The 16,875-nt window shown below is 35.9% G+C and overlaps 1 protein-coding gene across 6 annotated transcripts in view; it reads right to left on the bottom strand.

The window, feature by feature from the left end:
• Positions 1–12,693, bottom strand: part of EPHA6 (EPH receptor A6) — an 872,130-nt gene extending 859,437 nt beyond the window's left edge. For 4 of the 6 annotated variants that reach the window (XM_058731672.1, XM_058731667.1, XM_058731668.1 and 1 more), the window contains exon 1: positions 12,174–12,693. In XM_058731672.1, the coding sequence (XP_058587655.1) occupies positions 12,174–12,552 (379 nt within the window). In that variant the 5' untranslated portion in view covers positions 12,553–12,693. The remainder of the gene's footprint in view (positions 1–12,173) is intronic. The other 2 variants (XM_058731670.1, XM_058731669.1) reach the window with 1 other exon arrangement.
• Positions 12,694–16,875: the final 4,182 nt, after the last annotated feature.

Genomic DNA, 16,875 nt, shown 5'->3' on the forward strand with positions numbered 1-16,875 from the left:
AACATCTCTACACTTGAGCATACCTTTTGCTCCCCCTCTTTTCCATCTACAACTAGGTAAGTATCAGCCATTCTTGTGCGTGTGGATATTTATAAATGGGCTTAGAATGATTTAGATTTGAATTGGAAGGTAAGAAACGCCACTTCAGAATAACTTCTATTAGTTGTAATTCTATAACTGACTTTTCGCCAGGAAGCTTATCATTGGTATATAAAATACTATTGTAGTCATTGGCAAATGGACATCTTATTTCCCAACTGCTTATTTATCAATGTGTACATGAGCCTTCAGAAACAATCTTAAAGGGAAAGGAATAGTGAGTGGGAAAATTTGAAGGTTGAAACCAATCTTGATATCCAAATATTAATACATTTATTTAAAGACAAACTTGGAGGAAACACCTGGAGTTAAAATGACATATATAAGTAGTATATTAAGAATTTATACGTAACAAAAGCAAAAATCATAATCATTCCAATTTAATAGCTAAAAGAGATAAATTAAAAATAGCCACTTCACATGGAATAGTTGCTACTTTTACACTGAAATAGAATTAAGTGCATGGTTTTAAATTGGAAGTTGAGAGCAACTGCACTTAACAGAATAATCTTGGACTTGGAGAATTAATATATATCAGTGATAAACATATTAAAAAGGAAATTTCACTGATTTTTCATTATCTTTACAGGTACCATATAAGCTTTGTAAATTCTAGTGCCACATCAGGGATAGAACTTTCCACTAAGCTACTGGTGTATTTGGAGAATGGGATCCATGTATAAGCATTGTGTGTGTGTGTGTGTGTGTGTGTGTGTGTGTGTGTGTGGTATAGTGTTTATAAAATCATAATCTTATATAATTAAGATTTTAAACCTCAAAAAAATCATCAGTCTAGTAAAGTCCGGCAACAAGCTACATTCTGACAGCCTAGGTCAGCCTAGCCTAGGTTCATCTCCTGTGGGTGAAAATACTTTGAAGACTTATGATATATGATATATACTCTGGCATAGAATCAAAATAATTTTTATGCTATAGCATGAAGACTTATGATATATGATATATACTCTGGCATAGAATCAAAATAATTTTTATGACATAGCAATAACCATATTCCAGGTATTGTATAATGGTTAAAGGAGAATATATTAATCCAATTATAATATGCCTTATAAATACATTTATTTTCACAAGATAGAAATAATGCCTATATTAGCATATTGTAATAATAATAACAACAAACATAGATGCATGCAAAGATATGAGTAATCCATTAGGCTTATTGGCAGATCTCTAATTTGTTAATTAATTAAAGTCCAGTTTGTCAAAAGATCTATAATTATTTCAATTAATTGTTTTTTTATAAGTACACCTTTATGTTGGAGGGAGGATGTGAACCACAAGACGTTAGATTTGAAGGGTGCTTTGGTGGTTCAGTCGGTTAAGCAGACAACTCTTGATTTTGGCTCAGGTCATGATCTCACAGTTAATGGGATCAAGCCCCACATTGGGCTCTGTACTGACACTGTGGAGCCCGCTTAGGATTCCCTCTCTCCCTTTCTCTCTGTCCCTCCCCCACTCTCTCTCTCTCTCAAAATAAATAAATAAACTTAAAAAGATAAAAAAATAAAATGTTATATTTGAGAATACTGTTGTAATTTAGAAACTAAATTGACAGTTTTCAGAGATTTTGACATTCTAAATATACAAATCTAAATGTCAACAGCTAATCATGGATAATCTGCTATTGATTTTTCTCTGTTTAAAAATACCATGTTCTGGCAGCAATTTCTATTTCTATGTGTTTCTACAGGCACATTGTTCAAATATGAAATCAATAAAACAGCAATTTACCTAATTTCTTTAGCTATTAAAGCAATTTCAAAGTTATGAAACACTGCTAAAAACAAATATTTAATAGAGTTAGTGAAAAGAATTATATAATAAAACAAGTAATTAACATACTAGGAGATGGAAAGAACCTACAAAAAAATTTTTAATCTTTAAATTAAATATAATATAAACCATACAGGTATTTCCAATTTTGCCTTCATCTAAAGATAAAATATTCAGTAGACAAAATCACAGTAATCCATTAAAATTTAGATTTTGTCGGTTTTATAAAAGCAGCCACCATCACTAAATACATTTCTTAAAGAACCTGATAAAACTTTATTGAAAAAGCCAAGTTGTACCACTTAACTTAAAAGTTTTATGTTCAATGTAAGATATTACTTTGATATTTACTTTGCATTTGTATGTAGAATAAATCTTAATCTTTAAGTGCATAATAACTATTCAAAGTAACTTAAAAATTGAAGTCTCTGGGGCACCTTGGCTCAGTCAGTTGGGCGTCCGACTTCGGCTCAGGTCATGATCTCATGCTCCTGGATTCAAGCCCTGCATCGGGCTCTGTGCTGACAGCTCAGAGCCTGAAGCCTGCTTCGGATTCTGTGTCTCCCTCTCTCTCTCTGCCCCTTGCCCTGCTCATGCTCACTTGCTTGCTCTCTCTCTCTCTCTCTCAAAAATAAACATTAATTTTTTTTTAAAGAATTGAGATCTCTGGAGGAGCTACTCATTTTAATTCTCTTAATAGCTTCATATATTCATGATGATGAAAACTGATAAATGTGAAGCTCATTTTTATTTTCCATGTGTGACTCATTTATTCGTAAAACTTGATGTTATTTCCCTTCATTTTATATTTGCAATAATAGATCACTAATGTTTAACTGTCTGGTATTTCTCTTCAATTTCATAACATTGTCCTTAAGGTCAGGAGGCAGATCTTAACTTATCTCATTTCTAGCAGTCACATAAAGTCATGGCCAATATAGGGAATGAATATTTATTTTCAATGTTTCCATATATCAATCCATAGACCCTTAAGGCAGTACTTTTATCTTTTCATCTCTGTAAACAATAGTTCATAGATGTGAACTTATCTATGCAACAGCTAATCCATATAACCTTGATATATAAATTAATGCTTCACTTATTCAATAACATATAAATGGCCTAACTAGATCTTAGGCTCTCAGAAGTTCCTGGCAATAACCTGCCTTTGTATTTCATGTGCCCAGCACAGTTAAAAAAAAAAAACATAAGAGTTATCAATATATTTCATTTAAAAATTGGATGAATGTACACTTATTGTTGAACTAGTTTGAGAAGTCTAGAAAAAAATAAACCATATATATCTAAGTAATAAAAATATAAATGAACAAATAAAAAATCCAAAGGTAACAACAGCTATATTCCAATCAAAAAGTATTTGAGGACTTTATTATAGAAACAGGCTAACAATTTCATCTGATTTTAAGGCTTCACTACATTTTTAGGGGGAAAAAAAGCTTCATTTAGCCTTAATAAGCATATTAAAACTTTGGAATACTAACCTTTAAAATAAATTCTTATATTTTAATTCTGCTTTACTAGGTAATAGGGCTCTGGAAAATCTAAAAAACAACGCATACATATATAGATTTCTGATCCTAAACTAGTGAGTATTATAAAGATTCTTACACATTTAATTTTTATTAAACAAAGAACCAAACTGATGCTTTTAATAACCTTGGTGAACTACAGTTTTTTTAACCTATAAAATGAAATTATTATACTATAACACTGTAAGATAGTAAGTTATTGCATCTACTACAGATACCTTTTTGCTCTAATACAGTATCATAAATATAACAATAAAATTGGAGCATGTTAATTTTTACTTACTTTAAACTATACTAAGCAATATGTTTTAACAATAATATATACTTCTGAAATTTTGGGTTTCTTTTCAAGATAAAAATTGAGATCTCTTCCTGACTGCTTCCTCACTAAATTATGTGTGAAAAATAGCTAAGTTAAGGGTGAACTTTCCTCATTAAATTTTCTAGTATCCTAAAATTGTCCTATTATCCACTTGTCTTTTTGTTGCTGTTGAGACATACTAATTATTAACAAGTGGACCAATATAGAAATTTTACTTAATTTTGAAAATTGACAAAATTCTCATGATTTTTGCAATGCTAGCTACTAGTTTGCTCAGCTCTTTCCTGTCACACTTAATGGCAGCTACTACTTATTTTCACTTGCATTCACAAGATAAACATTATCTAAGCATACTTTAAATTCAGAGGTAGTGTGGAGGGAAATTTGTAGTTTTGGGTTTAAGTTTTAGCTAAGACTGTTTGTCATCAATGGGCACTTCTATACTTGCTGAGATTAAGGAATCTAAGTCGGAACTTTATGAGAGATGTATAATGAAAGATTCCTTAACCAACAGGTTTATTTTTTAAATAGAGCCATAATTCATCTCTCTCTTCTATCCCTATTTTTCTTTCATTTTGTTGTCTGTATAAACTATGTAACTACTGAATCATATTTAAAAATAAATGTCATTGTCTAAGCTATCAATTTTTATTTTTATTTTTTTAATTTTTTTTCAACGTTTTTTATTTATTTTTGGGACAGAGAGAGACAGAGCATGAACGGGGGAGGGGCAGAGAGAGAGGGAGACACGGAATCAGAAACAGGCTCCAGGCTCCGAGCCATCAGCCCAGAGCCTGATGCGGGGCTCGAACTCACAGACCGCGAGATCCTGACCTGGCTGAAGTCGGACGCTTAACCGACTGCGCCACCCAGGCGCCCCTAAGCTATCAATTTTTAGAATAGCACACATTGTTCATTTTAATTCTCTATACATTTAATTTATATTATAGTCAACAATATTAAAGTATCATCTCTCAGCAACATAACAAAAAAATTCCTGCCTTTTAAAGTAAAAACTAAGGTGATATTAAAATATAATTCAACTCAAATTTCAGGGCAATTTCAATTAGTTTTGATAATTCTTACTTGGAATACATACTAATGTAATACCTTTTCATTTCTAAGTACACAAAATATTTCTATTGATTAACTTAGTTAAAATATACCTATTAATAATTATCATAGGTAGGAAAATTTCCATTTGATCATTTTTTTAATTGTGGACAAGTGTTTTATCTTTATTCTACATATTACACTTTATGTACTAGAACGTGTTTCTCATTGCGATGCTCATGTACCACAAAATATAAGTATCATAGTACAGTACAACCTGAAAGAATATATAATTATCCTAGTCTTATGTTACTTGTAAATTAGCATAATATATAAGTTACATCTATATTTACACATATGCTTGCTTTTTATCAGCTCCAGAGATCCACAAAGATATCTAACATTACAAGATAAAAATAACATTATTTCCACCCCCTGAATATCAAATTTTTAAGGAGATATTATCTTGTATCTCCTATGATCAAAAAGTAAGTATGACTTTTGCACCTGAAGTTATGAAAGGAAATATGAGGAAGAGTGATGACTTTTCAATTTTATGCAAGTACAGGTCATCAAACAGGCCAACAGTTAGAGGACTCAGCAGTATCCTAGGAAAGTAGCTGAAGTATTTTTCAGGACATGGACTGAAAATACACACTTTAACCTTAATTCTCACTCAAAGTTCAATTAAAAGGTATGCTTGCTCCTATTTGAAACTGGAAACTGGCATCTTCAACATAAATTACAGTTTTCAATAATTAGTCCACCTTAAAAAAACAAAATATGCCAGCTTGAACAAAAGCTCACTCCACATGTCAGTCTGTGGAAAGCCATTAGGTATATGAAATATGTTTTTACACCATTAATATATTTTTAAGATGTATATTTATGCTTTTTCTTATATAATTAAATATATACCCATCATAAAACATTAGAAGATTCTTGTGAAGCAATTTTACAAGTAAAATGTGTAAAAAGGTTGATAGTATTTTATTCCCTTCCCTCTCTCCCTCATAATCTCATTTACTATAAAATTCTTCATCTTATAAAAATCACCAAGTAATTAAAGATGATTCAAAGATATACAACATCAACAGTGCAGACTGAGCTTCTAAAGAACAGAGACTGTACTATAATCATCAATGTAGCCTCAGAACCTAGCATAATTCCTGACACAAGAGAGATGCTTAATGATTATCGAGTGACTCATTTTGAGATAAAATGTAATCTTAGATATCACTTTCAAATAAATGATATATACATGTTCTATGAGGGTTTATTGTCAGTACTGCTATATCTTATCACATAACAAACGTGTTTTCAAAGTTTTTCTAATAGCTTTTGTACCTCATTTTAAGGAAACAAAATGTTCCTGCCAGATCTGGAAAGAGACTGGAAACTCCTCATTGGGTCATATTCTTTGGAAGGGAAACTTCTCCTTTATCCATTATAGATGGCAAGTAAACACCCTATCAAACAGAAGGCCTTCAATAAATATCTTTTAAAGAGTGGATGTTTCCTTTCAGTTATAATATTTATCATTGAAAACTGAGGCTGTATATTACATAAGTCAAAATGTTTACTGAAAGGAAATAACTGTAACAGTAGCCTTTTTTTCAGAAAATTTTAAGCAGTAAAGTAAAATTTAAGATTTACTATGTTTGAATATATATTTAAGAATATTTGGAAATGTTTAAATGAAGCTTCTCCAGAGTATGGATTTTCTAAATACAGACTAAATATATAGGACTGTTAAGACTTTTTATGATTCTATATATTTAATAACAGCACCTATATAATATTATTAAAAGGGAATTCAAACAATTGATAATTAACTGGTCAAAGAAATTTGTTAAATGACATGCAATTTACTATTGCTTAGTGGAAAGTATGTTCCTTCCCTCATTCCTGCCCCCAAGAATATCATATAATCACCCCTCCTGTCCCTGTCAAGTATCAGTAATTATATGGCAAGGTAATTTTTATGGGGAGTAATGAAAAATTTGTTTGGGCCCCTTGGTAATAAAAAAAAAAAAAGATATAAATGCTGAATATCTACACTTATTTCTTTGTAAAGATAAGATGGTCCCACAAATTCTACTTCCAAAATGTATCTCAAATCCGTCTTCTTTTCCCCATTTCTGCTACCACCACTCTAGGCCAGGCCACCATAACCCCTCTCCTGAACAACTGCAACAGACCCCTAATTCTATTCTTGCCATCTTCCAATCATTTCTTTGCTCATCAGCCATAATGTTCTTAAAATGAAAATTGGTTAAAATCTCTCAAAACCTTCCCATTTTACCTAGAATATTATTAAAACACAACTCATTACCATGACTCCTTTTCTTCTCTGTGGGATCTGGTTCCTAGCCATCTTTCAGACCGCCCACTGTGCTACTCTCTTGTTTTTCAGTGAACTCCAGTCACACAGGACTCCGTTCTTCAAATGTGTCAAGCTCATTTCCTTTCCAGATCACTGCCAAGGCAGTTCTCTATACCTAGAATGCAATTCTTCCCCTTCCATACTTCTACATTTTTTCTCCCTAGAATTTGGCTCAAATGTCACTTCCCCAGTCTAATGAAATTATAAGTTGATCAAAATGCTGTAGACGTAGTATATCAAATTATATTGCACACTTCAAATACATATTTTTTTATTTTAGAAAAGAACATGGTAGATGCATAAACAACTTAATCCTTCTTTATAAATTTAGTTGGATTGTACTGTACTTTAGGCAAAGTCAACCCATTTTGATTACTTAACTATATGTACTGATCTCTATCAATTTACGCTCCCAAAAAATGTTGAGTCAAACACAAAGAAGAAACTTCTATTACTGCTAACTTCTATTACTGCTAGAGTCTGGTTGATGTACAGTATAAAGTACAATCCATTCTCTTGCCATCTGGGACAAATGCAGTATGTACCCTGAAGTACTCGGGTGTGTGAATAAAGGTAGAGACTGACTGAGATGTGGTGCCTCTGATGGGGAAAGATCTTAGGAGAAGGAAATACAAGAAATACATAATGCCTTTTGTACTAGTTTATGCTGGCAATAATGAGTGAAGAAACAGAAGGATTCTACTCTAATATTTTTCTTAATATTTAATTTTGTAACATGAAAGTAATACAAATTCCATACAGAAAAGTTTGAAAATATAAAAAAAAAAAATAAAAGATGTAATGGAAACATTAATTTTGTCTTGTCCCCTAGATATGTATTTTTTCCTCTTAGGAAAATCGAAATAAAACCATTTTATTCATGTTACTTCTACTTTAAAGAGACCCTTAAAGAACACTGTATAACTTTCGTGCATGAAAAAGTTTTTAGATACACTTTTATCCCAAACCCAGAGCAAACAATACTTAGATGATCAATACATATCAATGACATTTTATCTTTCTACTTTGAGTACTAATCATAATGACTAATTACACATGATTTTTTCTGATTTGTAAATGTATTATAAAATGACACTTTAGGTTGTTTTTATACTTATAGGTAATAAGAAGGCATGTGATTACAAACTCCTGCCCCTTTACAACCATGAACAGCTTACCCCTGCAAATGAATTTCATCTAGGTGAAAGGTATTTTAGAAACATACTTTGTAAATCATCCAGTTTCTCTTATTTAACAAAGTTTTTAATATTTTCTATAAAGTTCACTCAAACTTTCTAAAAAACTTTCAATTCATCCCTTTCTATAAGAACAATATTTACTTTTACAGTTTGTGAACAATATTGATGGAAGTTCAACTAATTTTAGGCTATGACTTTTCTTAAGCCGATATTTTTCTGCTCAGGTATGTTAACCTGTACTCACATACAACTCAGGGGATTTTACAGTCAATGCATTCAAATTAAGAAATTCAGTGATAGTAATGAGTCAGACTACTGTTTTGCTTGTTTATTTAATTTTTCCTAAGTATCCTGGAAAAAAAAAAAAGATCAATTCACACAATCTTTGTAGTAAAATGAGTTCACTAGACTCTTGTATGAGAACCATATTTTGCTTTAATCAATTACTTTAGTCTCTGATTAGTTTTGGAAACATGATCTGAGAAATAAATCAACACTTTTAGGCTATACAGTACTATTAGCTAAAACAGAGTAATCTTCGAATAAATGGACCCCTGGTGGCTACTAACCACTGTAATTGATAGACATGGTTACTTACATATGAAATAAGATTATGCTTTATATTCACCTAAATGCCCAGTACAGAAATAAAGCTTATAAAGAAGATAAAATGTTATTTTTAAATTAAAATTGGTAATACTTAATAAATATTGTGGTTTTAAATACAGAGAAAATTAATGGAATATGAGAAATTTGAACACAAATCATGTTTTCACTTACTTAATCAGATGAAGTGATCTAGGAAGCAACTCTACTTTCTGATCGATTCAAGGAGGTTTAGGTAATAGGAAGAGAGCGTCAAATTGATTTATTTTGTCTTTATAGTGCAGAGCTTCACATCCAGTTAAAGGACAAGAGATGCTTCTTATAGTCAAGTTACTCTCAGTACCTTGTTAAGCATCATATTAAAAATGAAGTAGTTCACTTTTTTGTCATTATCATCATTTTACCCTGCCTAAGTAATAGAAAAACGGAGAGGGAAAGGTGAATCTACTCACCACGGAAGATTTTATATAATTTGGTAAAAATATATAAATAACATTTAAAAAATTACTTTGTAAATATCCTTAATCAGAAGACAAGTTATATAAAAATGAAATTTTACCCTAACAAATTTTTAAAATAAAATATAAATTCCATTATAAGACAAATTACTAGGAAAATAAATACTACCTCCTTAAAATTAAATATTAATCATATTACTAATATTTACTATCATGTGTATAACAAATCTAATTTATGTTTTACATTATTCTTTTTATATTGTACGCATACTGTAATGCCCCATATTTTTAATGTTAAAAAATTGTTAAGGAATGTTTTGATTCATGTTATCTAATTCATGAAACTACAAATTTAAAAAAATCTCCAAAATGTTAATAACATTTTGAAGTCTGACATTTTATTAACCATTAGTGTGATGATTTCAGAATTCAAATATTATCCTAAAGTAACATAAGGCTTAACTTCTAATCACTATGAATTTAGGCTGTATAAACCATTTTATAAGCAATCACTTGTGTCTGATAAAAAAATCGGAGCATATTTCTCTATAATCTTCTGTTGAAGAACTCTAAATTTTATCCAACTTAGCCTTTAGGTACAGTATTGTTCAAGTGTAATCTTATGCATAGCCTGCGTTTCTATTATAATAATAAAAATTCAAATTAAGATCCTCCTTAACTGATGGGTAAACTAAGTAATGTTCACAAACGTTAAGCGAATTGACACAAACACACATATAATACATATATTGGTAAACATTTTAGGTAAAATGTATTTAAAAAGCATGGGAAACTCACAAAAAATAAAAATTACTGCAAGAGGTTAACAAATAACTCTTCAATGCCCTTAAATTTAACATGAATATCTGAAAGGTGGTATTTTAACACTTGACACATTTTGGTAGAATGGCACTTTAGTCACTTGGAGATTCTGATATGTGTTTTATTTATGTTAGTTTCCCCAGGGCCCAGTATGGTAACTGGTATATCATAGATACTTAATGAAAAACTAAATGTTGATTTAGGGATATGATTGCATGGAAATAACTGTTAAATATTTCTAGTAAATGAGTCTACTGTGGCTACTAAAGACATGTATACTAACATACTAAATATTAACACATACTACGATATAAACGTCTGAGTTTCTGATCATTAAAAATCGTTGTCTCCCCACAAAAAAAGTCCAAGTAAATAATTTTATGCTATTTTTTAAAAACTTCTATTCTTACAGAGGTATATTAACTACTCCTTCAATATTTAATGCCAATTGCCCTTGAAAACAAATGAGGAATGTGTGTGAAGGTATACACCAACACAGGCAAGTATTGTACTATAGGTGGCACTTTTGTGACAGATCTTCAAAGACATGACAGTTATGTATGATTTCCAAATTTACATATGCATGTATGATTTCAATCTGGCAGGTAAAAAAAAAAAACAAATAATTAGGAAAACCTATCAAAAGTAGCAGCTGTATAAATAAGAACAGAATTCTTATTCTGAATAATTATATTTCCAAATAAAATAAAATGGTCATATGTTTATGACACAAAAGAGGGCTGTGTTGTTTTACTTGCCTTCTCTCTACCTTCTCATCCTCACAAAGCAAGTGCACACTCATATCATCTGACCTCCATTTTTATATCTGCAAATTATTTCAAAGCCTTAGATGTTAAATTGTAACTATAATTGAAGTTTTACATTTGAGGTCTTTAGAAACGTGTGACATAACAGGTGACATATTGATGGTCATCACGGCGCCAATGAGAACATCCAGCCAGGTACATGCTGGAAAACTTTTATGGTTGTTCGCCACTTAGTTCAAGGAATTTAGATTATGCAGGTGATATTTTTACAGAACCTTAAATATTCACAGCAGATATCCAGTGAGGTATGTCTCATAAAGACTACTGAATAGAAGGAAAGAAAACGTTCAAGAATTCTCAGTGCTTTCCATTGTGTAAACCTGACTTTCACTTTTCACACACTATACAGTTTCACTTTACCACTTTATCTACCAAAGTCTTCCTCCTAAAAAATCTGTCAGTGACTCCACTTTACGAGTAGGATATTCACAACTTGGAAATTCACACTTAACGTTCTTTCTCCCCGCGACCCCCCCCCCCCCCACCCCCGCCTCGTCACGGCAATAAAGAAACCACAAAAATCTGGGCATCTGGTCCAGGAATAATTTCCAGCAAGTCTACATTCGGTCTGGATGGGCTAAAGGGGTTGCGGCTGGGCGAGGGCAACATAGCTACCACAGGCACAAGGCTGGTATTTAGTCACAGGGTACAGCGGGAGCTATCCGCTTTCAGGAAAGCAAGTGAGAACCTACGAGTAACCGCGTCGTTAGCCACAGCGAAGAGCCAGAAGTCCATTAAGCGTATGCTACGGAGCCTGACCTTCTGGGGAGACAGCGCTGCGGGGAGCGGTCCCGCGGCCGCCAGCGGTGGGACCCAACTGCTGCTGATGCCCACACATCCGTTTAAAGACATTTGGGAGCAAAAGGGACCGCAACTCGGGGAGGTTGCCGCTCCTGGCGCTCTGGTAAAGAGGACAACAACCTCGACCTCCTCATGTGGCGAACCCGAAGAAGCCTACCCCGGGACAAAGTTACCTGCAGGAGGCGACCAATGCACCGGTCGTCAGAGTACCCGCCTCCTCCCGCCCCCCCTCCCCCTTCTCCGCCCCGTCCCTTACCTTGGTTGTTGGAGACGTGACTGCAGTCGCCTGGCCAAGCTGTCAGCAAAGGCAAGAAGAAACCAAATTGCAAAAGAAATTCCCGGACTTCGCAGCCCCCCATGGCTCTCCCCGGCTCTCTTCTCCCACTTAAAGAGAAATGACAGCAGCGGGACCAGGTGTCCTGCGTAGGGTAGGGGTCCCGGTCCACGTCTTCTTCCTCCTCCTCTTCCTCCTCCACCCGGCCCTCAGGAGATGTCCCGGGGCGCCCCCCGCGCGAGGCCCCGGGGGCAGGGCACGAAGGTCCAGGCTGCCCAGGTGCAGACGCAGCTGCTTCGGAGGAGGACGCTGCCTGCGGCGCCAGGGAGCTCCTGGCGGCAGTAAGGGAGCGGAATTGCATCCACCACCGTGTCCCGCTCGCGCGAGGACTATTCACTTGGGCCCGGGAGAGCGCGCGCGCAGGAGCGAGCTCGGGATGTGGTTTGGAGGAGGGGAGCGAGGGGGCGGGGGAGGGCGCCTCACGGGGGGGAAGTGGGGGGAGGGACGACCAGGTGCGGCGGGCAGTTCGGCGGCCCGAGCGCCTCTCCGGACTGAAGTGGGCACTTGCAGAGCCAAAAGCAGGAGGCGCAGCAGTTGTGAAGGGGCGCGGGGACCGCGCGGGCACTCCTTCGGCCGGTGTGGCGAGAGCTAAGGAAACGAAGTGGCTCGGCGGGGCCGTGAGTGGTCCGAGCGAGCGAGCTACGTGCGCGCTGCGCCCTCAGCCCCTCGCCCAGGTGGCAACGGCAGCGGCTAGCACAGAGGACACCTCCGACTCCGCCGCGTCCGCGCTGAGCCTCGGCCTTGGCAGCCTCTTTCCGGGCATTTCTAAAGCCGAACTTAGTCCCCCAAACACTTTGCTTCCCATTTCGCGGCAGCAGCGCCGAGCGTGTTAGGGCTAATCAGCCCCTGACACCGTTTCTCCCTGCTTTCTCCACATTTCCGCCACTGGAGGGGGTGAGTGCTGTGGGCAGGCGCTCCGGGTGTGGGGCGAGCCTGGCGGCGGCCGACCACTCCAACCGCTCGGGTCGCCCAAACTTGCCCACTAGGGCGAGCGCCTCAACTTTGTGGCCTCCTTCGCTGCTTCGGGTCCTAGTAAGGCAAAAAAGAGCGAGCCAGCAGCCGAGGAGAGTCACATCAGGCTGGATACGGGCGGGTGCCCGGCGCCGGGGCTCACTGAGGTCTTCGCGTCGCCATGCGGCGGTGACTTCGCGGTGGAGGTCACAAGCATTGTCGCAGTCGTGGGCGCTGGGATTCTGGGGGCTCGGAGCGCTCCTGGCGTGCCTCCGGCGTGGCGGCGTCGGACCGTGCGCTCCAAGCGGCCCGAGGGCTGAGCGGCGCGCGGCAACATCCACGGCGGCGCCGGGTGCGCGGCGAGCGGACTGCTCTCCCCACGCAAGCCGCCCCCTCGCGGCACCCACTCCCCGCCGGCGCTCGAGTCGGTGGGAAGCCGCAGACTCACTGGCGACTCGGTAGGATCACGCGGCTCTCAGCGCAGGGCCGGGCCAACACGCAGTGCTAACAGGGAGAGGTCTCGCGTCCGTGGCCCTCGTGCCCTCGCCCCGCGGCCGTGGCGGGCGCAGAGGGCAGGGCCGGAGCCGCGAGCTCTCCTGAGCTCCGCCAAGCCCTGCGCTCGGCCCGCCTGGCAGCCGCGGCTCGGATGCTGCCAGTTCGGCGCTAGAGGGGGTTAGTCGACAACAAAAATGCCTCCACTGCTCGCCGGTGGAGGCGACTGCTCACACGAGGAAGAAAAAAGCAAGGAGGAAAGGCTCTCAGACTAAACTTAATGCGTTTTTATAGGGTGGCGCAGAGCAACCCATATTGCTAGCATGGGGGTTCTGTAATACTTTATTTGCTGTTATTCTTTAGCATCATCATCTTCTTTCTTGAAGGGACTTAGCCTGTCACAGGCGAGTGAGCTTGAAAAGCCCTCCTTAAAACTCAGAACGTATTTATGGCAATGGAGAATGCTGAGCGGAGAAAACAGTGTTCTTATAAAGGGTAGACCATGTTTTCAAAGTGGGCAGAGGGAAATGGCACAGTGGCAAGTGTTGAGGAAATAGCTGATGAAGGAGCAAAGGATCGGCGTTTGACGCTTACGGAATTCTGGGAGAGAAAGGATCCTCATTCGATGTGTTTCCACCCTGCGATGTTTGTTATCACATATGGTAGTTGAAGTTCAGTTATTGGCTAAAGTCTACTGGAAGCAGAGGGAAGTGTGGCTGAAGAGGCCCCACGTCTAATTCAGCTGCGTGGAGAGAAATGTAAAATGCAAGTGATTTTGAGAATGTAGGGAAGGTTTCTGATTGGTGACTGTACTTTCACTCTCCTTACGAATTCAAACACTGCCTCTCTTTAAAGGTGTCCATGCCAGTTTAAACGTATGCAAATCACTGCTGAAAAGATAGCCAAGTATGGAGTTTATGTATTGGTACTTAAAGGAGTAAAATTTGATTTTACCACTCTTACTGATACTGACTGACCACATGGGCATTTGCAAATTCAGTTTATAATTTGCCAACTGTAAAAGTAAAAGGCTGCATTATAATATAAATCGTTATGTCTAAATAGTCTTAGAAGTGTTAATGATTCATTATGCTGATATTTTGTTTAAACAATCTCTTTATTGCCAAAGAATAGACTTCCATGACCTTTTTAAAGTTAGATTTGAATTTTTAAACTGGATCTTTACCCCTACCTACAATTCATCTGCAGTTCACAATTTTGTTTGTGTAAATAAGTCATAGTGAAGCATATTACTTTCTGGTCAGATAATCGATAGTTATATTCTGGTTTTGATTTTTAAGAAAAACATTACAAGACTTTTATCAATATTAAAATAAAAACTGCTTCATATATTTAGATATTGTCAATTGCATGTCTAGAAAATAACGACCTCTTAAAAAAAAAAAACAACTCATCTCAAAGAACATGAATTGAAGTGCAGTTATCATGACCTTTGACTAGTGAGATTCCAAAAGAATTACCATAACTATTTGACCATTGTGCTACATTATATGTACATACAAATACATAGATATTTATATGCACACATATACACACACAATGTGTATATTGATATTCATTCTGAAACATTTGTTGATTTCTTTTATGTGGTCAGTTCTCTTCACTCAGAAAAGAGTTAATGATAATATAAGTAAAAGTAATTTGTTTTTAAAAGCTAACTTTTTATTTAAAATATAGTCATGGTTATCTTATGTGAGGGGGAAGCAATTTCACTTAACAGAAATGTAGTTCCTTTTTGATTTTCCAGCAGTGTTGATGTATTTGCTGACATGTGACAGTTTCAAAATTATAAGCCACTCAGTGAACCAGATGCAATATTCATGTAGATTTATCTGCACTTGTCTGTTTGAATCATACCCATATTCAGAAAAGCATTCATGTCTCATTTTTCAGCACTATATTCAGAATTCTTTTGTATTCTTTCAGACTGCTGTTCTTCATGATATATGGTACATATACCTGGTCTGGATTCAGGTAAGAATGATTAAATTTTTATTAAATAAAGACTATGTGAGGTAAAGGGGATTAAGAGGTATAAACTTCCAGTTGTAAAATAAATAAATCACAGGGATGAAAAGTACAGCATAGGGAATATAGTCAATAATATGGTAATAACTTTGTACGGTGATAGATGGTACTACACTTACCATGGTGAGTATTTCGTAATGTATATAAATGTCAAATCACTATGTTATACACCTAAAATTAATATAATATTGTATGTTAACCACAGTTCAATTAAAAATATATGTAAATAACACTAAAAACTAATATAAGCTATCTTTTATAGTAGAAATAATAGTATTCAAAAATACTATTTGCTTTTTAAAATGATGAAAGGAGAAGAGACTTAACCTGCAATTAATTTCTTTGAGGAAAAAAAGGATTATAATGTTTAATACTCAGCATGTTTCAAGGCTTGAGAAAATCTTAGGTATTTTATCCTGGTAGAAGAGTAAATTAATCCATTTATATCTGTAATTTACATTTTCTAAGGTCAAGGTAGAAGCTACATAAATAAAGAGTGTTGATTCTCAAGTGTGTCAAAACATCAAGTCTTAGAAGATTAGTACTTTGAATAGGTACAATTGTCTAAGTCTTTTTTGTTAATATAAAATTTAGAGACATGCTGTGAAAAGTATTGTTGCTGTCATGTCATTAACTTTAAAGTATAAATTAATTAAAAGCTTAGGTTTTATGTTCTACAGTGCAGACCACTAAAATTAAAAAAAAAATCCACAAAGTCAAATATAGTTAATCTGAGGCCCTTTACTTTAAGAAAATATGTAATCAGAAGGAAAACACACTTCAGAAATATTTCTTTGATATTAGGAGATAGTTAATATTTTTCTGAAAGAAGACATTGAAAAGCAGTGCTGGCTATTTCACTTTTTTGTTAAGCATATCAAATCTTAAAAACTTCACAGAAAATAAATCAACTTGAGGCTACATAAAACACATTAGCTTATTTTGCTCTGATATTACCTTTTGTTTTTATGTTGTATGGCATTTTGTAATAAGAGAAAATATATGTGCAAATATATATGCATCATATATATATAATATATACATATATTAAATACTTACATACATTTCATTAAATATATATATGATGTATATATATATGCTGTATATATATATGATGTATATATATATATAT

Source organism: Neofelis nebulosa, chromosome 5 (assembly GCF_028018385.1).
Source record: "Neofelis nebulosa isolate mNeoNeb1 chromosome 5, mNeoNeb1.pri, whole genome shotgun sequence".
NCBI lineage: Eukaryota > Metazoa > Chordata > Mammalia > Carnivora > Felidae > Neofelis > Neofelis nebulosa.